Source organism: Ornithodoros turicata, chromosome 6, assembly GCF_037126465.1.
Source record: "Ornithodoros turicata isolate Travis chromosome 6, ASM3712646v1, whole genome shotgun sequence".
NCBI classification, from domain to species: Eukaryota; Metazoa; Arthropoda; class Arachnida; order Ixodida; family Argasidae; genus Ornithodoros; species Ornithodoros turicata.
This window is the reverse complement of record NC_088206.1, coordinates 46,140,095-46,164,448: the sequence shown is the minus strand read 5'-3', so window position 1 is coordinate 46,164,448 and position 24,354 is coordinate 46,140,095. Positions and strand designations below refer to the sequence as shown.

At 45.1% G+C, this 24,354-nt stretch overlaps 2 protein-coding genes across 4 annotated transcripts in view; one reads left to right on the top strand and one right to left on the bottom strand.

Moving 5' to 3' along the window:
• Window positions 1-810: 810 nt before the first annotated feature.
• Window positions 811-9,588, bottom strand: LOC135396610 (cyclin-Q-like). The gene is made up of 6 exons (XM_064627660.1): window positions 9,364-9,588; window positions 9,210-9,307; window positions 8,742-8,827; window positions 8,554-8,686; window positions 1,936-2,163; window positions 811-1,052 (listed from the first exon to the last, which is right to left on the bottom strand). The coding sequence occupies exons 1-6, from the start codon at window positions 9,419-9,421 to the stop codon at window positions 969-971; spliced, it is 687 nt and encodes a 228-aa protein (XP_064483730.1). The 5' UTR covers window positions 9,422-9,588; the 3' UTR covers window positions 811-968.
• Window positions 9,589-9,783: 195 nt separating this feature from the next.
• Window positions 9,784-24,354, top strand: part of LOC135396608 (BTB/POZ domain-containing protein 7-like) — a 29,077-nt gene continuing 14,506 nt past the window's right edge. The window contains exons 1-5 of one of the 3 annotated variants that reach the window (XM_064627656.1): window positions 9,821-10,031; window positions 11,143-12,187; window positions 18,509-18,717; window positions 20,308-20,383; window positions 20,435-20,550. In XM_064627656.1, the coding sequence (XP_064483726.1) occupies window positions 11,257-12,187; window positions 18,509-18,717; window positions 20,308-20,383; window positions 20,435-20,550 (1,332 nt within the window). In that variant the 5' untranslated portion in view covers window positions 9,821-10,031; window positions 11,143-11,256. Of the gene's footprint in view, window positions 10,032-11,142; window positions 12,188-18,508; window positions 18,718-20,307; window positions 20,551-24,354 lie in introns of all 3 variants that reach the window. The other 2 variants (XM_064627655.1, XM_064627654.1) reach the window with 2 other exon arrangements.

Here is a 24,354-nt window from a genome sequence, read left to right as displayed (position 1 = left end):
CCCTTTATCATTATGTAATGTCCATAGCCAATTTAAAAGGGGTTGTGACACATCGATACTTGAGGCCAGGTGCATCATGCATACTTGCGAGCGCTACAGTGCAACACAGTTTTAGCGTAGGCAGGAAGTCGTATAGGATTTTCCTTTGGAACCTGGAAGAAGGGACCACGTAAGAGGTACCTGATTGGAAACAACTGATACGAAGGCTTCTGAATGTGCTTTACAACTTTCTATTATTTATACTTGGGTTCTAATGCTGATATTTAAAAAAAAATTATGTAACAATACAAGTACTTACTCAAGATAACCACCAACACTATGCAGCCAGTTTCGTTTGTGTACAATGTACCGGCTAAAGGTACATTACATAAAACACCCTGCAACTATGGCAACATTCCATTAAATGCAACCCAATCCACAATAAAAATGATACAGTTGTGATACTATGAAAGTAAAGGTAGTAACACCAACTAGTACCAGTTGTGGTATTAGGACAGGATAACGGTCCCATGAGAAGGGCTTTTACGTTGTGTACAGCCATTTTCAAGATGAAAATGCAGGCATACTTCTTTGAATTAAAACTCAACATGTGAAAGACAAAACATTGACATATATGTAGTAAGTTACATCTGTTCATACTGCAAGCTGCAAATGTAGAGGATGTTCTGTGGACTACAGAAATGTCTCAGGATAGGATTCTGGAGGTAGTAATGTGTGCACATGGTATCATGGTAACATGAACTCATACAGTAAAGAACCAGTGGCAGTAGCCTTATTACTGTAGATGGCCATACAAATTGTAAACAAAACTCTGTTTTCATCACGCACAACATGACAGCTTTTATTTTCCATTACAGAAGTACTTATAATGAAACTGAGATGACAAAATAAAAACGAAAGAACCAAACTTTGTACATAAATGAGCGCTACATTTATGTTTGAGGATGAGAGGGCAAGCTTCTGCGACGTCACGTTGCCTCCACTTCGTACGCCTGGATGACGTCAATCATGACATCAGCGAGCTTCTCCTTGGACAGGCTATCGCAAAACGTCTGCAATGTTCGCATTCAATAGTTATCAACCACAACAAAGTCAAGATCGGCAGCAGATACCATCAATAATGAAATTTCATCGACAAATTATGGGGAATAGGGGCCACACTGCTCTTATCACACAAGACGTTTCATTGTAAACAATTTTTGTTTGTTTGTTTGTCACTTGGAATTGAGAGGACAAAATATTAAAGGAGCAACGAGGTAACATGTCACATGACTCAAAGCCGTGGTTCATTCGCGAAGCTGTTCATCCCAAGTTGACAAGTTCTTTTGCAGGAGCTCATTTTATTTGTTGCGGAACACGCCGCAGCCAAACACAAAAGAAATATGGGGCAACCTCTATGCTCCTTTAAATGAGGAACTAAAACTTGAAGGCATGCTGGAATTAGCGTGGGGGCAATATGTTCTCTGGGTGAGTGACCTCCATTGTTGATTGTGTGCTTGCTTGGCTTCCATGCCGTGAAAGCTTAGACAGGTTGTGAGTGTTCCTTTGGGATATAAACTTTATGAAGTCTGTAAATCCAAGCACTGGAAATCTGTGTCATACCACCAAGAGTAAGTAAGAAGGAACTTTAATAGTATTTACAAAAATGTCAGATGATCAGAAACACAACATTTTAATCCAGTGACTTTCCATCATATGGTACTCTGGCTGAGAGTACTACAATTCAATTGAAATTAATATTACTGGCATTTGAGTAGCAAGAGTCTAGACAAAAAAATGATCTTCATGCTTTTCACTGCTGCTGAATTTGCCTTACTCCATAGAAGAAAAAAAGAAAGGGAAAGGCAAAATTTCTTTTCAGGGCACACTTAGGCACACCATCTCATGTTCTAGAACTGTGTTACAAATTACGTTAGCCAGCAAGAAGACACATACCTCATACCAGGTGAGCACACTGTCTTCACTATAGGGCACCTTGATATCATACACCAGCAAGGCAAGCTGTAGGATGGCCACTGCAACATGCTGCGATGGGTGCTTCAGGCATACCGGGTGCTGGTATAGATCGCAGAGGAGTGACCAGGCAACCTGGGCTAGTGGTACGCTTCGTACAGTTGCTGGTCCCAACCAGTCCGTCAGGGACCACAGGTAGTGGAGCAGGTACTGCAGTTTCACATTAAGTTCATCAGAACATTGTGCAACATCGCTTTATGTAAACACGAATAAACCATACAAGTTTTATGCAGCACCGTTTCAGCAGTTGTTTCACGTTTGGAGTGGATCTAATGCTAATGATAATTTGTAGCTTTACTTTGTGAGACAGCTATGATCATGAGCGACATTTGTCCACCACAATTTTGTCCACCTGAAGTTATTTTTTTTATGTGCACTGAAATCTCAGCACATGGCACACCATATTTAATGTCTCTCATGGAGGACAGTATGTCTGAACAACTTGTACCCTGCCACCAAGTTGCTGGGGTGCTCGGCCAGGATCAAACCTGCAACTTTGGGATCAGTAGGCGGACATGCTACCAACTGATCCACGGAGGTGGGTTAGAGCCTATCTATTTTTGTCTTTCAGGGGTGTTAAGGATTAGACTAATATCTAGTCAAAAAATTGACACACCTACAATTTGATGCCAAATTCTGGTACATCTCCTTTCCCATGCCTGGCTTCAGTAGTATGACCAGCCCGTATTGTGTGGCACCAGTCATTACCAGTCACCAGTAGTTGAAAATTGGGAAGATACACTCTTATACTTAGAAATATGATGAATTTTTAAAAAATGCCAGAAATATGCCACTTATATGCAGTATAAATTCTATCTTCACGACTTCCTAAACATGGGTTCTGTACTCCAGACTAGGCCTGCATGCACATACGTACTGGCAGTGGGGATAACACTGCCACCTGATCAGCATTCAACTGGCTTGGCCATTTTTGTTGCTCATGCCAGCTGCCTTTTGAAAGGTAATACAGGCAGCATTTTGCAAGTACACAACAGAAGGCATTCATGGAGATGTTTCAGTAAATTTCCAGAGTCCCTCGAATGAATTTGGAACGAGTCCAACTCTGTTGTGCTAGTTGTAGTACTTCCCCTGTCATCCAAGTTTTCTACATACATCGTAACATGAACAATCCGAATGGAACAAACAGTACGTTTTTGTACGCACTGCCGAATGAGTGTTTTTTCTCCTGATGCACTTCTCTTTCACCCCTCCACTATACTCTCCCATTTCTCACTCAATCCTTCTCTCCCTTTTTGTCTCACTTGGTCAGTATTACTCGTGGAGAAAGGTAGCGAGTCTTGCGGGTGCCGTTGTCACAAAACACGGCCAGCCGCTTTACGTAAAGGGCAATAATTTACTTGGTTTCTGCAAATGTGTGAGGTGCGAAGATTTTTTCCCAGACCCCGCGGCCAAAGCAAAGAAACAAATAAACTGAGTAACCGTGGATGGGGGGGAGCGACCGGAGGATCACACCCATAGTGGTCGAAAGCGACTTGGAAGGCATACACAGACACGTCCGAGGTGTCGGGTTACTCGACTTGGGTTGTTTTTCCCAGACGTCTGAGACAAACTGTGGCAGCAATAAATTTGGGATTCCGGGCATGTTGTGGCTAGCCAAACCTATGTTTGCGGTATTGTATGTTTTGTATTTTTGTCTTGTCTCGTCTGGCACCGGGGTGAGAGGTAACACATGTATTCTGAATGCATCGTAAGGGGCTAAGTAGAGGAGACAAGGAGAGTTGCTCAGAAGACTTGGTGGGGACATGTAGCTCGTTCGATTCCGTCTTACGCGGGTGGCGCAAACCGGGACTTTGGTGACTTTGGAAAGCAGGGGCGGTCAGTGTCGGTAGTTAACGGTGGTCTCACGTATCCACGAGCGACAACGACGGGTGTCGCGGCGAAGAAGTCGTCGCACTACAACACAACAGTCAACGAGGACTTTGTGAGTGTTTGTGTGTACGTGTGTTGTCCACCAACAGAACATCGACCCAACAAGGACCCGACCCTTCCGAGCTCCAGGACCCTCAGCCGGCACCAGCTAAGACTCTGTTTCTTTGTTGCCTGTCTTACCTCTTTGTGACCGGTTGCTAAACATGCAGAATGTAACATTTTGTAACATGCGTGGTATTCTATATGCGTTGGTTAGTTCATTCGTTTAAAAGCCTAGCTGTTTCTCAAGTAAATATTTGTTTTGTTTAAGCTACATTGTCTTTGTGACTTCCCTCATTTCACAGTCTCGTATTCACACGTGCCGCAAGGTACGCATTGGCGGTCCAACTTCTTTCTTCTGTGTTCTTGCTTACGAGGTAGGGTGTGCTTCGGGTGAATCGCACAGGTCCAAAACACATGTCGCGGAATTAGTCCCGATATTCCCCTGTGAGAATCGCCTGGCTAACCAAACGGAGCACCCCTGCCGGACCTCGTGACAGCCGTGCGCACCGAGCATGGTTAACTGAAGAGCCGCTAGGCAGGCAGCCAATGGGTAGTGGATATGCTGCAGTTTTCACTGACATTTGGTCACATTGGTGGGGGGAACCTTGTAGTGTGCCATGCCGACCAGGTGAAGATACCATAAGATGTGCATTCAGTACAAGATGCAAACGCTGGATGTTTCCGTCAACAGACCATTCAAAAAGAACGTTTGAGGACTATGCATTGAGCAGCTTGAGACCAGAGACGACAAACCCATGAAAACTGGGCAAGTTAGGCAGCCATTGCTACAGACTGTTTGTGAGTATTGGGATGTGCGCCATGACATCTCAGAATATTATTGTGAAAGGCACGACGTTTGCTGTAACACCATCAGTTCTTGGTTCAGTGGAAGATTACCTTGCACCCAAAGACTGCGACTGAAGTGACAGCAAGGAAATGCCTCATGATTCCACGGACGTCAACTCTGATGTCTCGGAATTAAATGGTAGTTGAGGGTACCTTGAGTTCATTTTTTTAAAGTTAATGAACACTTCAACAAATTGTGACAAAGCGTGTCAACAATGTGAGTAAGTGGTACCTACAAAGCACAAACTCTACTTCATAGTACTGCTGCATAAGAGCTCGTTATGCACCCATAGTTGTTGATGGCATTCCGCATTTCTCATAAAGGACTGTAGCACTACCGTGAAGTACAATTTGTGCACTGTGGGTACCATTTACTTGCATTACATATTAATATGCATTTTCTTCTAAAAGCCTCACACTTCATCAGAAGAGAAATAAAAATTAATAATATACAAGCAACTTTTTGGGAGGCGCAAGAAACAGACCGTATGGACAACAAGAGGCAGACCTTTTTACTGCCAGTAGGAGAAAGAACACGACTGACCGTAGAAATATTGCGATCGTCCAGTACAAATAAAATCTGAATGGCAAAAAGAAAAAGAAAAGAAAAACGTGTTCCAATTAGAACACTGCATAGTCTCGGGCTTTCGGGTAAGCCCGAGCCCATGCAGTGCTCCAGGCAGTTCATTGAGTTCAGGCATCGGTTCAGGCTCACCCGGCTCTAAGAGCTGGGTAGAGCCTTCTTTTTGTGGGCCTGGCCCAGGCCCATAATGTTAAACCCAAGCCCGGACCAGGCCCAACCCTGTATTTTGCCTGTTCCAAACTGGGCTCAAGCCTGTATTACCCTACTGTTAGTTAGCCACAGCAAACTTTTACAGCCCGGTACACTGGGCCGGGCTGGGAAACCTAGAAATGCTTCGAGCTCGGGAGGGTAAATCAAAGGAAGATCAGGCTCGGGCCGAGCCTGGCCCTACGCATGCAGCATATGCAGTGAAGTGCTCTAGTCCAAACACAGTATCAAATGCAGTGAAAACCATTCACAGTAATGCTATACACAGCCAAATACCAGCGATAGTAATCCTCTTTGTGGACGGAGCCAAGCTTGTACTGAATTTCATATGTTTTCATGCCGCGTATCAGGGGCGTCGAAAGGTGGGTGAAAGGGGGCGACCACCTCCCTTGAGCTGAGGGGACCCTTTCATGCATAGAGACTGACAGAGTGTCTGGCATCCTGTCTCATAAGTAGGGTTCCGGGTGTTCGGTGCTTATTTCTGGGCGTGACCGGAGGATGTTTTTCGGATTTTTTTCTTCTCTTTTTTGGAGTGTATGATTTACGGCTCAGTTAATACTCAAAATTCTGAGAAAACTTTGCAGCAAAAACGCAGTAGTCACATTTATTACTTCAACACTAAAAAGACATTTCGTACGACGCACTCTGTGGGTGTTCCACAATCCCAAATGCACCCTTTCCGTGTGTAGTGCTCACTGTTATGCGCCAGCACTTACATACAACAACCGCTACATCGTGTGAACTCCTTCAAATTGGGGTATTCCTTGACTTACTGTAGAAGTGTTTTTTTCCGCGTGGAAAATATTTTCGCGTTTTCGAACAAAGCTGGTTTGAGGAGTGATTCGCGAGAACTTAAATTCACGACACAGGTTTCCGGGAGTGCTTTGCTCTTGCATGTCGTGCCGCGGTCAATACTTGGGCATATTTCGGCACGTACTAAGATATCCGTTGTTCACGGGGATGGCGGCGATCTAGGTCAATCCCTTACTTTTCCTCACAGTCATGTGAGTTAAGGCCCTGTACAATGGCCTTTAGTGACCCTGCAGGAGGCCATAGTACTGGCCGTGAGCAGGTCAGCCAATTCGTTTTAGCAGTTCTCATACATTATCGCTCAGGGCACTGAACAGTTCGGTTGAGATGTCGTACTATCGTACAAGCTAGTTTTGAGAAGGCGGGGAAAGACATGTTGCGGCTTCGTGGTATATATGTACAGTGCAATGCGCTTGTAGGAGTATAACAAAAGCGTGATCAATTTTCATTTCTTTACATCTCGCCTGATGGGATAAAACAATCTTCTGCGGCTTGCTTAAACTATCTACCCTGCATGGAGTAGAAAGGGTCAGGGTAGTCACTGTATAACGTCGAGCACCACACGATTTTCGCCCTCACATGACCAGAGTTATTCGCGGGAACTTAAATTCGCGATTTTGGAAGAATGCGCCAAAAACGCGAAAAATAATTCCGCGCTAAAAAAAAACACTTCTACAGTAGTCCCAGGGCAACTTTTTCTTGCGTCCAATCTTGTCGTCAGCACTGCAACTAGTTGCCCTTTCAAGAAGAACACTCCGTGTGACCTCTGTTCGATGTTTATTTTAGTGCTTAGGTCATGTGTAGGACAAGGAAATCGGGAAACAGATTGTGAGAAAACCCGTGCAGTGAATCCACGAGTGGTCGAGACGACCGCTGAAGAAAACGCTAGGTCACGAATGCCATTATTATGTCGCGGTAGGGCCGGTATTTGAGGTCAGAAGAAACCCAGGACACAGAAGGAGGCCAAAACCATTGACCCAGTTATCAGGGAAAACATCTGCCAAGCGGAGTTTTTCGGATAAATCTGAAAACCCGGAACCCTACTCAAAAGGCAGATCCTTACAGGACTTAAATGTTCACTCAGACGAATTTAATCTACTACATGTAATGTTTTCTCGAAGGAACATCTCTGTCCTGGTATCGCATTAACTGTCACTCACGTTGCTCCCAGGCATGAAACACATTCCAAATCCGAACATATCTGTATTTTAAAACTATCCATTCCTAATTAAATGAATGCCGTAAGGTGAAGCTGTTTGGCATATTTCAAGTCATTCTCCATTGCTCATAGCGTGTGTTACTCTACTCCTTTTTTACTTTTTTCTTTATTTTTTGCATAAAGAAAGTTCCCAGCATACCAAACTCTCTAACTTCAGCTTGCCCTGCTTTGAGGGGCTTCTGGTGCCCCGGCTGCATATGTTCAGCACCCAGACTTACCTAGAGCAGCAATAGTCATCTCGTGAGCGAACCTGACCTCCCTAACCCACCCTACGAGTGTACTTCAAACTGTTTTGCACTGGTGTCCATGACGAAGGACCCTTCAGTGCAACAAACAGTTACAAACCTCTTTTGCCACCTCCACATACTGTCATTTTTATGTACTGTACTGCATACATTAGCTGTCTTCGATTCATGAAAAAGTGCAACGGGGAGCGTAAAAGAGAGCAAATGAAGTGCACGACGGGTGCTGCTCCTGTTCAAAGTGCATTGAGCCCAATGGAATAGAAAAGCGTAAACCTAAGATAGTTTCTTACAGACGTCTGCACTGCATCACAATTTTCTGAGCGATTATTGTCTATAGAATGACTTCAGGAGTAAAAACAGGCCCATCGTACAAAACTGATTGTCAGTATGCTCCAGATAGGTGATAAAACATCGTCAAAAAGCACAACTACCCTATTCACGTCTTCTGCTCCACAGTGCACTAAATGTTGCATGGACGTCGGAGAAGGTGCAGCATTTTCGTGAACTCGTGCTGCACTCCCGCTGCACTTTTTCCAATCGAATGGTTGAGTGTAGTGCAAAGGCTGCACCTCCGCTGAATCGAATGCACCGATTGCACTAGTTCACAAAGTGCAGCCCAATCGAAGATGGCTATTATTACTCTTGATGGGTGGAAGCAGGTGGTTGGTAGCATTCTAAACGCATCAACGAAAGGTTACCCTGTGTGGATGATCAACAGACACCCTGAACTGGAGGACCCGGAGCATTAGAAGCTCGCAGTGCACAATGGCATCCCGCAGGCACCAGTACTCATCTCCTAGAGGAAGTGGATCTGACTTTGGGTAGACACATCTGTTTTGAAAAGTGTTGGTGTAAGCATTTGCTTACGTAAGATGCTGCTGCTTACTTGTGGAAAACGTTGATCACATCACGGATTTTCAGGTGATCTTCCTCCACTTTTCCAGCCAGGTACATTGCAGTTGCCGCAACTAGCTGAGAGTGTAAAATAGGTGTAAACATTGACACTTTCGCATGTTAAGCTGTGAGCACTGTGCGTGCTGGTGATTCATACCACTGACTACAGTGCACATACACTACATGTGCTGCATTAGCTGATGTATACGGAATGATGGATGGCTTGCTAAAACGCAATGTTTGACTACTGTGCATGGTACTTGTAAACTGGGAGACGAAAAAGCATGGTACCCTTCCCACTAAGCCCCGATATGCTGCTGGCTTTTTCGAGTTTCCGTCACAGGTCCGTGTCCCTACGTACAAGTACCTGTCGTACAACAGAACAGTAACAGTACCCAAGCTGCAGAGTCGCACTCCGCACAACGATGCTTTCAGATGCCGGGTACCGTCGGGAACTTACACAGAAGTCGTAATCTTCGTGACGGCATTCCTGAAAGAACCTATGAAAATATGTAGCAGCTGTGGCAGATGTCTGTGGCTTCGCTTCCAATTTAGTACCTGCAACACATGCATGTCGGTAAACAGTTGGTACAATGTATTGCACCTTCACTCACCTGCTTCAAATATCATTTTCACAGACATAGCGTACGAAGAGGACTTTCCGCCACTCATAGTGCAAAATGATTTCCACAGTGACTCGCACTACAGAGGTTCCTGAAAATTATCACTGCATGTGTTCTTTCATCAAGGCTTTTCTTTGACGACGACGCTCGTCGTCGAGTGTTTTGCGGTTTGCCCGCTTTGCGGCTTTGCCGTATCAATTTCAGCGTTGTCATTACACCTATAAAAACAATAATCAATTTCTCAACCTAGAGGTCACAACCGGCCGACGTTGTTCAACATATTCTAATATACTGATAATTAAATTTTACAAAAGCCAGCTAGCATGAAATTGTAAGAACAAACTTGTGGTGCTACTACACGTCAGTTTACTGGTCAGTTTCATTCTACTTGATTCTGCTTTTCCACAACAGCGCGATGTTGGACAAACAATGCCGTGCGCATGCGCGGTTTGGCTGGGTTGGTATTCTCATCATGATGAAGAGCACGGAGGTGATTATCAGAATTTATCACAAGAGAAAAAGCATATTTATATGATTATTCACACATCAGTTAGAGCTGGTCACATTGGATACACGCACACGCGAATGGTAATAAGTATATGTTTGCTTTAAGCTTAAAAAGTATGAACAACTCTGCGCTTGACACTTGAGACAACAAGGTATTTCTAATGTTCCATCTCATATATCTGTTATGATTCAGTGTGTGATTTTTCAATATTACCACGAAGCGCTAAATATACTGAAAAATAAAGTGGCGCGACTCCGTTCTTCCGAGGTCGCAGGGCAGTGTTTGTGTTGAACTCGCGATATTACATCAACAGCTGTCCATATGACGAAAAGTCGCTCCTCCTCAACTTCTCAGTGATCTGTTTTGTTCTGTGATCATCATTAATATTTTGAACGAATATTGAACAGTACATTATGTATCGCCGCAGGATGCAATTTAGAGATGCCTATACTGCTACAAGCATTCCTCTAAATACATTCCTCAGCTCTGTAGAACATAGAATGATAATTCTTGTCTCTAGTAAAGTGCTTATATTGATGTCTAACATACGATACCTCCATTTTTTACTGGTTGCGCTTTATCACCCAAAACGCTTTCTGCTTAGGCCTATGGTAGTAGTACGGCCAGTCGAGGAGAGGCTTTGACACACGTAAGTTTGAAAGCTGAACTGCTGAAACTACCGGAAGCGTCTCTACTAAAAATCCTTGGTGGATTCACGGGCGGATCCAGGGTTTTTCTGATGGGAGTTCCGGCCCTGGACAGCTAGCTACATAAAATATCTAGTGCCAATTGAATTATGATGTAATGACAGAAAAAGAGAGGGGGGGGGGGGCAGGGCAAGACATCCAGCCCCCCCCCCTCCCTTCGCGACTGGCTGGATCCACACATTTATCTCTGTCCTGTCAGGTGATGTCAGTCGTGAAGAATTGTCTTGTTACTACACGCCAGTGCGCTGCAAAGTGATCTTTCTCTCTTTTATCGTCAAATTACAGTACATAATTTTTTTGGGAAAGCCACTTTCGCGCTCGGCCAAAGACTTGACCTGGTAATAAAAGGTAGTCAAAATCCAATTGTGCACAGAGCCAGGTGCAGTGTCATACCCACCCTCCTGGCGATGACTTTAATATCTCGGAGAACTATTTGAGGATTGTGCAATCAAATTTAAACATTAAAAATAGAGAAAACATATTTCTTGCTCATCCCCAGTATTTTACATAAATGATGCATACATGCAATTTATTTTATGCTTTTTTACCTTTCAGCAATTTTCAAACATGAGTTGCCTGGCCTTTGCCTTGTGGCTGGCCACGACAGCGAGTACTGGCAATTGATGTGGCACCCAGTTAAAGCATTTGTTGCATCAGGACGCCATTGCCATGGGGGCCAGCACGTCCATGTCGCCCCCAGATGTAGAACCCCCCGACCGCAAGAAGAAAGGGGCTCCTCTGACGACTCTGCGTAAACGTCTCGCAAGGCGTCGCTGGAGATCCTTCTCAAAATGCTGCGACCATGGTCAGGTGTTCCACGACTTTCTCTCGTCGTCTGCATGGAACCTGCGAGAAGTGGCAGCACTGGTGCGGGAATATGAAGCCCTCGCAACACTCCGGGAGTTGTCTGTGCAAGCCGACTTGGCAAGGAGCCCCGCCAGATTGTGCCGCAATGACCTCGCCAGACTTCTGGAGTCGAGGCTGTGTGCTGACGTTACAGTCGCGTACCGTGGAACAGCCTTTCCGGCACACCGTGCCATCCTTTCTGCGCGGTGCCCGTTTTTCCGAGAGTTGTTGTCTGAACCGGGAACCCCGTGTCAACCCGTCGTCGTCGAGATGGACATTCCTGGTGTTGGTGTTGATTTGTTTCGTGACCTCCTGCGGTACCTGTACACGGGAGAACTGAGTGTTGGTGGAAACGGCACAGCGTTGTCGACTTTGGTTAGGTTGAGTGAGCAATTTGGTGTTCCCAATGCACTGACACATGACCTTAAGAGGATGTTGGAGTGTGGTCACCTGGCTGACGCTTCACTTGTGTGGGAGGGGGCTGAGTTTCCCTGCCACAGGGCCATACTCGCGGCCAGGTCACCCTTCTTCCACGGAGTGGTGCAGCGACGGTCAACGGAAGCATTGCGGGGGAGGATGCGTGTAGTGCTGGATGGTTCTGTGGTGCCTCTACGCTTTGCCCGCCTTATTTTGTGCTCCCTCTATCAGGACAATGTAGATCTCTCAAGTCTGGCTTGCACGACGACATTTGCGGAGGAACTGATGGAGTTGTACGAAGCTTCGCGGATGCTAGAGCTGGATACGCTAACTCAGTGTAAGTGATTGCCCAGTAAGGTGTACTGAGGCATTGGAAAATTTTCTTCAAAGACCCGCATATTCTGGTATAATTTTTTGGGGGGTAAAACCTTGCTACACGCAACTGCTGCCAAGTTTCAAATTGATTTTCAGCCTAGGTTGGGTTCAGTCTGATGTCCCCAAAAATGCCTTTCAACTTCACATCCACAGCACACCAAAAGAGCAAAAAGGCACCATAGATAGAGGCACCTTCTCCAATGTGTTATGTTCAAAACATGTGCTGCTATAACTCCATACTAGTACCACTTCCAGGACAGAATCCGCGCACTATCACAGTGCATAATGTACTGTATGACACAGTGTTGACAAGAGGGTCATATACGTGAGCATAATTCAAGCAATTTCACCCTAGCATCCCTTCAGCAAACAACTCTTGTCGTTTTCCAAAAAAAACAACAACTAAACTGCGGAACAGTTTTCTAACCCTATCGGAGAGTTGTTGTCGATGGTCACGTCAGGCTAAGATTTCTGGAGTGATGCAGTCCTCTACCAGCAGCACAGCAGAGTGGGTAGAAGCATCCACTCATTGGTGGTAACCAAGGTCGTGCTGAAGACTGGGAGATGGTGGGGTCCAATCCTACCTAGGGACGTAAAGGGGGAAAGAAAAAAAACTAGAAATATTCAGCTGCTCAAAAGTTTAAAAAAAGCCTAAAAAATTTAAGATGGCGTCTTTCGTGTGCCAGCACGTTGTGAGGCACCTCAGTTTCGGTGTCACGTTCGCTCTACAAAGTACTTCGATGAGCAGCAGCGAAAGATCGCCATTGTCATTCGTCGCTTTTGCTTCAATCGCAGTGCTCACTGCACTTTTGTGAAATAGTTTCTCCACTGTCGCGATTGAACGTTGAATGCATTTCTCCTTGTGTGATTCGCGAACCCCAGGACAAGGGGTAAAAAACAACACTGAGACATCTCCGCCAAAGCGACACCTCTCAGCTGCACTTTGCACCACTGCTGACCTGATTGTTTTGAACACAGGATTTGTACGTTTTGCATCATAACCTTGCACTGCGATGCTCAATCCCTTTGAAATCTACAGGGATTGAATGTCCTTCAGAGCTTTATATGTAGATAACACAATGTTCCGCTAGCATGTGTAGCGTAATCGTAGGAGCACGACACGCTGGCACGGGTGGACTTTTATTGGGTAACACCTTGTATATACATGTCATCAAACAAGTAACACGCAGTAGTAACAGTATCTTCATTATTTTCATTCTTCTTTTTTTTTTTCAAAATTTTCAGGAAATTTTACATCTCTAATCCTACCACCAACTGTGCAGTGTCAGGTTTTCCCTGGGTCTTAGAGCAGACTTTCCAGACGAGTGTTGGCATAGTTCTCACTGAAGTCGGCCCAGGATGCATACTAACTCCCTGTCTCCCATTCCTTCTTGCTGTCCTCTCTCTATCTGTCCATGTCTGTGTGCCGCCCATAGGCACAGTTGTTTCATGGTGCTAACACGAAAAAGAAAAATACGATCTGTTTTATGTGCAGAGGACACTGCCTTCAACTTCATGGGCGATGGGATGAGAAAAGAACTCCATTCTATATCAGGAAGTTTTTATTTCCGTGATTTACATTCTCTGATTTTTATTTGCAGAACTTATGAGAAGCATTTAACCTGAAAAAGTAGGTCCCAGTTGTGCATCTTGTATGCAGTTTCTTCTGTTTTTGGAGGCCATGATCTCATTTGCAGGGCTCCTAGCCTTTCGCACTAAATGTCTAAAACTTTTGTGCTTCTCTATGAGAAAAAAACCCCACGATAATGAGCATACACTGGCACGATAATCCTTCTCTATTGCAACTCTCCAAGAAAGCTGTGATCCAGAAGATGTGGGTTCGAGTCCTACAGCTGGCTAACCTTTTCAGTGACTTCCTTCTTTCATCCTTAATTACACAGACGTTTTTTCTTGCAATCAAATTTTGCTCCAATTTTGCTGCGTGACATATTTTCAAACTTCATACAGGGTGCTTTTTTTATTTGTTACAGATTTTTAAGCTACGAGAGCAGCTTAGATACCATTTTTACAGGTGGGTTATGTGGCGAGGCAGACATTCTCTAGCAGAGATTATGTAAATGATACATGACTAATTACATAAATTTCATTAACTCGCTCTTCAGTTAGGGGCTTTTGTGTAAGAAGTGAGACCGCAGAATAGAAGACAGTCCTCATTGAAAGCCATTCCATTCTTAAAAAACGAGCACGTATATTGAAATATCTATCGCCAAATTTTGCTGTGCAAATTAGCCACAGCCGCATGAATAGGGAGCGCAGTTATGACATTGCCCTGTTTTGCTTCCACCTGGCATCCCACAGTCGTGACATGTAAGACCCTCAAAGTATGTGGGCCTTTATACATTAATCATTGGGTATGGGAAGATTAATAAAAATAGAAGTCCAAGCCACAAGAACTAGTTACGTGATCATTAGACCCCGGATTCCTAGGCAAATGCCCTTTTTTTCGTGTGGTTCTCTCGAATAGTACCTTTTCAATACAGGAGCATGAGCTGTGTGCTGGGGAACCTCCTGTATCAATTTGATAGCGCCTATAAACGCCTATTCTGGCGTTAGTGCCTATTTTGGCGCAGATGCCTAAAACTCCAATTAGACATAGAAAAATGCCTATAATGGCACTAAAGTGGTTGCAAAACTCAGCTGTACAAAGGTGAACAGGTGAAATTGACATCGATCATGTCGTACGTCCCTTTGAAACTATCGATCGTTTGAAAGAAGTGAGTATCTCAAAGGTGTAAACTGAGAAATCAGCTACTCTGTACAGTCGCCACTCATTCTTTCTCTCCCTTCCAGCATTGTGTTGTTTCGTGGGTCATTATTATAAAATATGGGCATGTTTTGTAACAGTTTTGTTGTAACCTAGAACTCGCAGAGCTATTGCTTGTTTACATCTGGAAGAGTCCCCGAAGCTTTTTTAATTTCCTCCGTCATGCAGTCGGGTCCGTAGGTACACGAGCGAAAGTGCAGTCGTGTCCAGGTGTGAGCAGACTTGATCCCCCATATTTGCTTGCTATTGCAATCCTTTTGGTAATGCCAAAAATGAAAACTAGAAGGCGAAACTTAAAAAGTTTGAGGAATACAAAATTTGCGCGTTAGACTAAAGCCTCAGATTCTCGAAACCCATCTCGCATAACGCCAGTATGGTGCCCGCGACAGGTCCTTCTGAGAAGTGTCGTGGAACCAGTGGCAATGGCTGGAAGCCGTGTGACCATAGTAGGATGGATAAGTTTTGCATTTCGTGCAGCAAAAAAATTGCGCGACAAGCGAGCTGGTGTATACGATTGAACGGAAACATCTCCTTGAGTCTGAGAAGGAATGAAGGGGGGAACTAGACAGGATGGATACGGGACAAGAACGGACAACGCCGACTCAAGTCGTCGTTGTCAGTTCTTGTCCTGTGTCCGTAGGAGATGTTCGCGTTCAACCTATAACAAGTTTTTTTTTTGCCTAAAAATCTAGGTTATCATAAACGAGGTGTAGGAAGTCTGTGCTGAGTAATATTTTGTGAGTGTTTCTGAACCGTTACTTGAACAAGTGCCGGGTTTGTTTTCTTCAGTTCTAAGGTGGCGACAGTAATATTGTGTTGGGTTCAGTTCTGGTTTGTGTTTTTTTTTTTTTTTCAGTTCCTGGTTCAGTTCAACACTGGCTGCCCACATGTGCAGCACAAATTGGAAAAGGAGCATCTGAGAGCATTCATAATATGCTGCAAGTTTGTGCCGTTGTAGTCGCAATTGTTAAATGCAGAAAACTACTGCGTTTTCCTGATCCTGGGCTTACATGGGCACTTGATTAACTGGCACTGACAAACATTCACAATCAAAGATAACAACTGGACGGCTTGCAGTGTTCTCTTGTAGCGTTGGCATATAAACGACTTTCCACTGACGCTGTTGGAAGTAGCTCCTACACCCTACAGCACTGCATCATTACCCCAACACCAAATGTCGTACGTAAACCACTAGTCTACCACCAGTGACACAGTTAATCCCCAGTGTGACATGCTATCTGTCAGTGGGGGTATAGGGTAATGGTCCTCGTCTGATGCATGTATACGAGCATTTTCACATGCAATTGATGCACTGCTCCAGTAATCTGGACCATGGCAGCCACAGTGGAGCCCATAACCATAGTCACTTCATTTGCTCAATGCATTAAAAAAACGTCCACTTGTAACGTAATGACCTGTGGTAACTGTTGAAGACAAGACAGGACAGTGAGATGGGATGAGCTGTTTACAGGTGAAGAGAAAAGAAGGGAATGGGCTGAGAATATGGGATGGGACATGAGAGGGGACTGGAACGTCGTCGCCTTCGTTTACACAGGGAGAGGAAATATTCAACAGGCTGCCGCCCACGAAGAAGCATGGTGTGAGATCCGGATGTACTATGATGCGTAGTGCTCAGTATTGCGTGTAGCCTAACAAAATGTAATGTTCCAGAGAAAGGAGTGCCATGTAAGTGAGGCACCTCGTGGGTAGACTGACTGTGCCCAACATCAGGTGATTTCTTCTTTGTGATAAGCACTTCGGACGTGCCTGGTCCAAGAATTCTCCACTGCCTCATTATGTATCGAGAGCCTCACTGCACGCCTCGTCGTTTGACTTGCATTCTCCACGCAGCACATGAGGCAAGCTACTACTTGAGGAGGCAAACGTATCCTGGAGAAACTCTCTTCGTCCAGTGTTGATGACGGCCTTGACGTCTGCAGCGCAGTGTGGTTTGGCAATAACCTTTTGCCTGTAACGGGATCAGTCGCTGCTAGGCAGACATTCGACAGCGGTCGCGGTCTCAAGCCTTGGTGCCACACCAATTTTCTTGTTGACTTACGTGTAGCGAATACGTTGGCCGATGTCATGTCAGTAGATACGTTACTCAGATATTCTATGCCTATTCCAACATTCTGTTCAAGTCCAATCACTCTATAGAGCGTGGATGCTGTCCAGCATGCAGTAGATCGGAAGAATGGACGTTTTCTTGCCAGGGTACGTAGGTTTTCTTGGCCCCTGTCGTTCGAGGTTGGAGTGTCGGTGTCTTGGTTCAATGGTATGCTGAGGCCTGCTGAGGCTATTGCGGGGCCATCAGTGTTCATGTGGTTCGGGAATTCCTTATACCTTGGTGGACTATTGGGTTCGAGGTTCTGTGATCCTTTGACGTCATCCTTGTGGGGGTAGTATTTGCGGTCTGCTGTCTTTTCACTACTGTCAGTGTTGTTGATCACATCGCAATCCATCGAGTCCTTTGCATTATCTTGTGGTGTTTGACTTACATGCAGTGCTTTGATGTGGTTGCAGTAGGCTTTGTGCATGCTGTTCATGGTGGAATAGGGACGTTGCAGTATATTAGCGTCGATCGATGTGACCGCCAGATCATTCGATGGTTTTTGGCCGCTGAGTAACTTGTGTCTCTGGATGTTCGATCACAGCCGTCGGTGTGGAAATATGCTGACATCGCACGGTCATAGCTGCGGAGTAAGCTCTATTCGTTCTTGTAGCTGCGGCATCTGACTTCCCGAGTATCTTTACTTCAACTCTAGGTTGGTATTCCCGTTGCTGCACGTATTCGTCTTTAAATTCTTCTTCTGTAAGTAGGAACTCGATCTGCTTGTCAATTTCTGTTAACATGGCATGCAGACTTGTGAGACGTTCCAGGCGCTCCTCAACTTCATTCGGCTCTTGTTCATCGCTGTTCATGCGCCGTTCGATGTCATTTAGCACGGATGATACTTGTGCGTGCAGAACCTTTCTCTTGGTTAGCAGTCGAGGTTTCTCCATGTCAGTGAACAGCTTCGGTCGTCTGTCACTCAATGTACTGCAGTCTTCCTTTCTGATCCGGTCAGTTCGATGTATCCTGGTCACGGCACCATTTGTTGAAGACAGGACAGGACAGGACAGTGAGAGGGGATGAGCTGTTTACTGGTGAAGAGAAAAGAAGGGAATGGACTGAGAATATGGGGTCGCGTGAGAGGGGACTGGAATGTCGTCGCCTTCGTTTATGAGGAAATATTCAACATTATCTAGCTAAAATTTATCAGATACCTACATTTTTTCTTTTCTGTTTGCTGAAGGAGGTCCTTTGTAGTAAAGGACAATTAATTGCTTTGTAAGGTTATGCCTGTGCTCGACAGACATTGAAATGTAAAGAAAAGTATGGCTTATCGAAAATTGTTTGTGCAAATGCTTACCCACTCGAAGAAAACTTTCTACCGAAGCTGTATTTTCCACTTCTCTGTGTGAAACCTTTAAAACAAAAGGGTGATGAATTTGCAGGCTGTGAGGATGCCCTGGTGGAGTTGCTGAGCCCTGAGACCCTGTTGGCAGTCCTGGAGTGGAGTGACCTGCCACACGGATCTCCGTTTGTTCGCAGACAGGCCTTGGCCTTCCTCAGGGACGAATTCTCTGCCCTTGCAACTTCACCCGCTTTCTTACAACTGTCCAAGCACCATCTGCTGCAGGTCCTTCAGTCAGACTTCTTGCAGGTCAGTTCCTCAGAAGTCCTCATCTCTGGCTAGGGCACACATGTGGAAAGTGAGATACTTTAGAGTGAGTGAGTTACTTTACTCGATAAATGTATGCTTCGAACTGAGCAAAGCAACTTGTATAAATGAACGCAACTGTGCTGGTTATGGTGACGTTCGAGCACTTACAAACACGCAACGGTGAGTGGGCCTATTCAGCAGTATTGTGTCATTTAAAAGCAAGTGTAGCGATTTGTGCTTTTTCGTCATGCAAATTGTTTAGGTAGTTCCAAGCTAGTGTAAAAGAAATGGCAAACAGAAGTCAAAGCATGGGCGGAGAACTTTCGATCTGCCTAGGGGGGGTTGGAACACAATGACCTTCAATGCGCCTTTGCTGTTTGTATTGCATGTGATGACTAATTAATGACGCACTCCCTCGTGATACCAAGTACAAACCTTGCATTACATACAAAAGTAAAATAATGTGCGTTGCACAGGGAATTACTTACCTCTGTCCACCCGTGGCTTCTTCAGTTGAATGTGGCATTGAGAGTTGAGGTGTTCGGTAACTCTTAGTTTCTTTTGCGGTGCTTACTGTTATGCGACAGTACTTGCAGACAACGACATCTCTATCGTGACCACACGGCGATGAACATCTCGAAGTCACAGTATTCCTCGACATAGGGGCATCTTCCGCTTTTATCCCATGCCACTGTTTGTGCCAATTAGCAACCTTTCAAAATGGCAACTTTGTGGCACCTGTGTTATATGTTGTATTTTGTTCACGTGGGGGGGGGGGGGGGGGGGGGGGGGGGCAGGAAAACTGTACAAAGCCCACAGGAAAAACGCCAGCGTAGAACTGAACTGGTTGAAATGACTGCAATGTCATTGGGGTTGAGTACAGTCACCTCATTCATTGACCCATTGATCGCCAACTGAAATCCTGACTGTAGAATACTGGGCTTCTGGGATCTCTAAAAACCAGAGTTTTTCAGATATATCGAATTGCTGCAAATTTTACTGGCATACATTTTTCGGAGTTTTTCGGATTGTTCCAAAGACCTGGAACCCTAGTTATAACGCCACAAAACATCTAAAAGAGCAGTGAGAAGAAAACTGGATGAAGCAGATCACTGTTTACTTTCACCTTTTCTTTCATAATTTGACGAAGAATGGATTGTGGCTGAAAATCTGCATGTCTTGAAACATCATTTTCACTTTTTTTCCCAGCTATTACCATTGTAGTAGATACTGAATTTTGTAATGGAATTTGGTAAATCTAACATGGCCTTTCTGTTTCTAGCAAAAAAGTTAATTGTCTTGTCAAATTTCTGAGTTCAATTAAGATTAAATTTCTTTTAATTAGAATTTTATAATATAACTTGTAGGTGTAAAATAATGCGTAAGCACATGTACTAGGTAATTTGATACATGCTAGTACGTAGCGGAGGATCCCTACAGATAAATGTCGTCGTTCACATATTTTGCCGTAGTATGCTTCTTTTATTATTAATTTTTTACATGGTTACTGAGACTGTACATTTGCATTTCATGGAGCACATCAGGTATTTTGATAAACAAATAAAGTTCTAACAATGTCATTTTGGACAGGCAAGTGAGCTGGAGGTCCTGGTCGTAGTGCTCAAGTGGGGAGAGCATCAACTCCTCAAGCGAATGGAAGAACGAGGTAATGCAATGCTTTCACATCCTCCCTGTCTGACAACATTTTACTTTCCAGAGCCTAACGTTGTGAGCCATACTGCACACAGTGTCGCTCGCCGTGCTCCCCGAAGTCGTCGGGAGCTTCTGAGTGACACAGAGCTTCGAGAACTCCTTTCAGAGCTGCTCTGCCAGGTAAGTTTCTGCCCAGATGCTACAATGGAAGCTACATAGCTGTGTAGCTTAGAGCACTGCACGGGCCCGGGCTTTGCATTTTTTATGCGGCCCTGGGCCGGGCTCGCGCTTCAGCCACCGGGCCCAGGCCGGGTACAAGCTTGACAATGCCGACCATGGTCGGGCATGTACGCGAACATATTTGGCGAGACTGGACAGCTGAATTTTAATGTCATTTTTTTTTTTTTTCGTTGGGTATGGTGTATCATGGCATTCTCATCTGAGAAATATCACTTTATTATATGTGATCATGCTTATTTCGTGTAATGGGTCTGGATTTAACACGTGCACTCACACACATTTGCGGACGTTTGGTGTGGCGGGCACGCTGAGCAAGTCTGGCACGAAGGCAGGTAGGTTAAGCGTTCTGACATATTTCGTTCGCGTGAGAGTGTCACCACACTGCGCAGACAAACCTTACGTGTAACATCACAGTACCACAGTACCATTTGTGCTTTTTAGTAAATCTAAATACGCCTCCGAGCCTCGGGAACACACATGTTGAATTCCAATGGCAGATTTGGAGCGCCTCCGGAGCAAATTTTGTTGCTCCGCCGAGAGCAAGTCTGTTCGATTGGCAGATTGGGAACAGTTCTGGAGTCTTCCAATGGGAGCTTCGGAGCGGCATTCGAGCCAAGGTCGCTCCAGGGAGCAACCCAGACTGCTCCGCCAAAATAGGCAGGTTCAACCGGAACTCTATGTGACGTGTCACTTGTGCTTCCTATTTCCTGTTTATGCTTCGCCAATGTGGCTGCTTTGCAACGTGTCTTTGCCATGACTAGTCCTTCGCGTCGTACCTTGGCGATTTTGTTTCATGAAGAAAGCGATAAGTCAGACATTACCAGGGCAACGTTAGGAGATTAGAAGGACCTTGATGTTGCAAAACATGCCGTTATAATGGAACATGAGTACCTTCTTCTTCTTCCTCCTTCGGCTCTGGCCGCCATCCACCAAGGGAGATTGGTCAGGGCTGAACTCCAAGTTGGGCGCAAGTGTTTCATTTGCAGATTCGGATCACTTGCTCTAGGCCAGATCAAGCTGCTCCATTGCCGAGTCTGCCACTTGCTCCGACTCTGCCATTGGAATTCAACAATAGAGCAGAGGCGGGCTGGGACCCGGAAACAGTCTGGTACAGGCTGGGCCTTGGCCGGGTGCGGGCCGTAGCAGCCGGGCCTGGGCCGGGCATGGGCCTGACAATTAGGCCCGTGCAGTGCTCTAGACTGTAGCTATTCTTTCACACTAACTTTGTAGGGAACTTAGTTTGCTTTGGTAACTGCTGTCGAAGAAGCAAAGTGGTGCTCAAAGCATGGTGCTCATCACTGTTAGTGGGTAGTATTGTACCCTGAATTGCAGTCCAAATACATGCATTATTAAAGGGGTTGTGAGTTCATTCCTGAATATTACACAAAATCATGTTTGAAATGTAGATTTATGGATGCCAAACATCTTCATCGAAACCTCTTCACGCTGGAGTTATGACACTTCAAATATGAGGAGATCCTTTCACTCTTGGCTCGCCTCCTGCTCGGCCGACTTCGGTATGACGTAGTACCGAGTGCGTAGCTTCCCGTCCTCATGACGACGCCTGTGAATAGGGATGTGGCACGGCGAACTGCTCGGAACGGAAGTGAAATTGAGCGGAAGCGCTATATAAGGCAACCGGTCAAAGTGTCATTTCCCTTCTACTTCATGAAGCTGCTCGGCACCGCTTGGCACCAGGGTCCGCGGGGCCCTCGAAAATGGGAGATTTTGGAAACTCTGTAGCATAAAAGGTAATAGGAGGTGGGACTATGTGTACGAAGTGCGTGGCATGAGGCATCCAGACCCTGCCAGAGACAAAGTTCTGTCTGTGTGGTTTCTCAACCCCTTTACCTTCGTTTGCTATGTAAGTACAGTAAAACCTGTAAATAACGATACCTTGTATGACGATATCACTCGCAGAATGATGGTTTATACTCTTATTGTAAAAATATGTGTGGTTTCTATTAAGGAACGACTAGTGTTGCAAACCCATTATAAAAAACGTTTTTTTTTCGTAAAAAACGTTTTTTTTTTCATGTTTTTTTCAGGTGCCTTAAGTGGAAAAAAACTGTCGTCACAAATCCACACGAATCATACAAGGCACATCCTGTTCCTGTTACAATTCCCTTCTATAATTGACGGCTTGTTCATTATAGCGTTACCCCATAGTTTCGTTTTTGAGTTCAAGCTGAGCAACATTGAGTTTTGCAAAGTTTCGCATTACGTCGTCGTTGTTGTGATGTTGGGATTTCTGTGGACATTATTCACCAGCGTTAGCCCGCTGCTCCCCTGTGAATGTCAAGCAACATCAAGATATGGTTCGGCGAAGATCGGACATTTGGCAGTACTTCAGCACAGGGCATGACATGAGTGACAGCTCTGCTGCCAAAGCAGCATGCAAGTACTGCGGGCCGACGTACGCATTTCCAAAATGCAACGCAGATGCGAAGCCATATCCTCTCCTGTGTGAGGTGTCCATCTGACAAGAAATTGGAAGTTGATTCATGTCACAAAGCACGTTCTTGCAGCAGAAGCCTGACGGCTTCTAATGAAAAATCACCGATGGCGAATGTGACGGGTGAGAATAGTCAGCAGGCTTCGGCTAGCAGCGGCATAGATCGATTCATAGATAAGGTGTCTTCAGCGGTGCCGATTCTGCCTTTGCGAGAGCAGTTTACTCAAGTAATATCTCCCTTCGACTGCCTGACAATGAGCACTGAATGGCTCTGAATGATCAGACCCTCGTTCAAAATGCTGACGCGATATATGCTGACGTTGCAGCCATTCATAGACATTGCGTCTCGCCTTCTGAAGATCCTGCCCTCGTCAGCCGCATTTGAACGTAACTGGTCAGAGTTTGGCAACATCCACACAGCAGTTAAGAACCGACTGAAGAATGACAGAGTTGAAAAGTTGGTGTTTGTTCACTCCTACCTGAACTTCAACAAGAAGAGGGAATGCGTACGTGATGTCAGAGACACTGGGAACATTTCCTCAGATTGTGAGGGATCTGAATAATGCATCCTGATTCCTGAACGTGTGTGTGTGTGTGCGTGCGTTGATTTTATTATTTGTTTCCTGTTTTCGAACAGAAAATAAACACCTTTCGTTGCGCACGACATACTTTTTATATTTTTCCAATTTTTCCGGGAAAAAACAGGAAAAAAACGTTTTTTTTCATGCCCAATCAATTTTTCCGGCTTTTTTGCAACTCTAGGAACAGCCTCTGTACAGCGATGGAAATCTCCGTTTCGAGTACTCATATAACAATGTCCGACGCTTTTCCACTCACGTACCAAATGGACTGTCAGGCATTCAACTTTACCACAAATGCGAGGGCACAAGGAGAATGGGGACATCAGGAGGCTGACCACTTGGTCACCGTACCCTTGGAACCCGTTTCGTGTTTCAGAGGGTTTTGGTGTTTGTTTACCCTGGTGACCATCAGTTTCTGCTTCGGCAACTTGCACAGCAACTCTTGTTGAGTTCAGCATTGGCACATTATCGGGCCTGTTCCCTGTCAACAATGTTGTACCAGCTGAAGAAGCGCAAAGCAACTGACCTGGGTGTCAAATTGGCATTTATCGCCGAACATCATTGTGGAGCGAAAATGTTGTGCATCGCTCACAGGTATGGACTTTCGTTGTCTACAGTTTCGACAGTCTTGAAGGCTGAAGAAAACTGTGCAAGCAAGCTACCAGTCACAATGCAACGGCAAAGCGCAAGAATATTTGTAAGCATGCG

Coding starts and splice junctions, on each gene's coding strand:
- LOC135396610 (XM_064627660.1), bottom strand. CDS start 9,421: ATGAGTGGCGGAAAGTCCTCTTCGTACGCTATGTCTGTGAAAATGATA. Junction 8,828..9,209: donor ACGAAGATTACGACTTCTGT/GTAAGTTCCCGA, acceptor TTACACTCTCAG/CTAGTTGCGGCAACTGCAAT. Junction 1,053..1,935: donor GTGTGCTCACCTGGTATGAG/GTATGTGTCTTC, acceptor CGAACATTGCAG/ACGTTTTGCGATAGCCTGTC.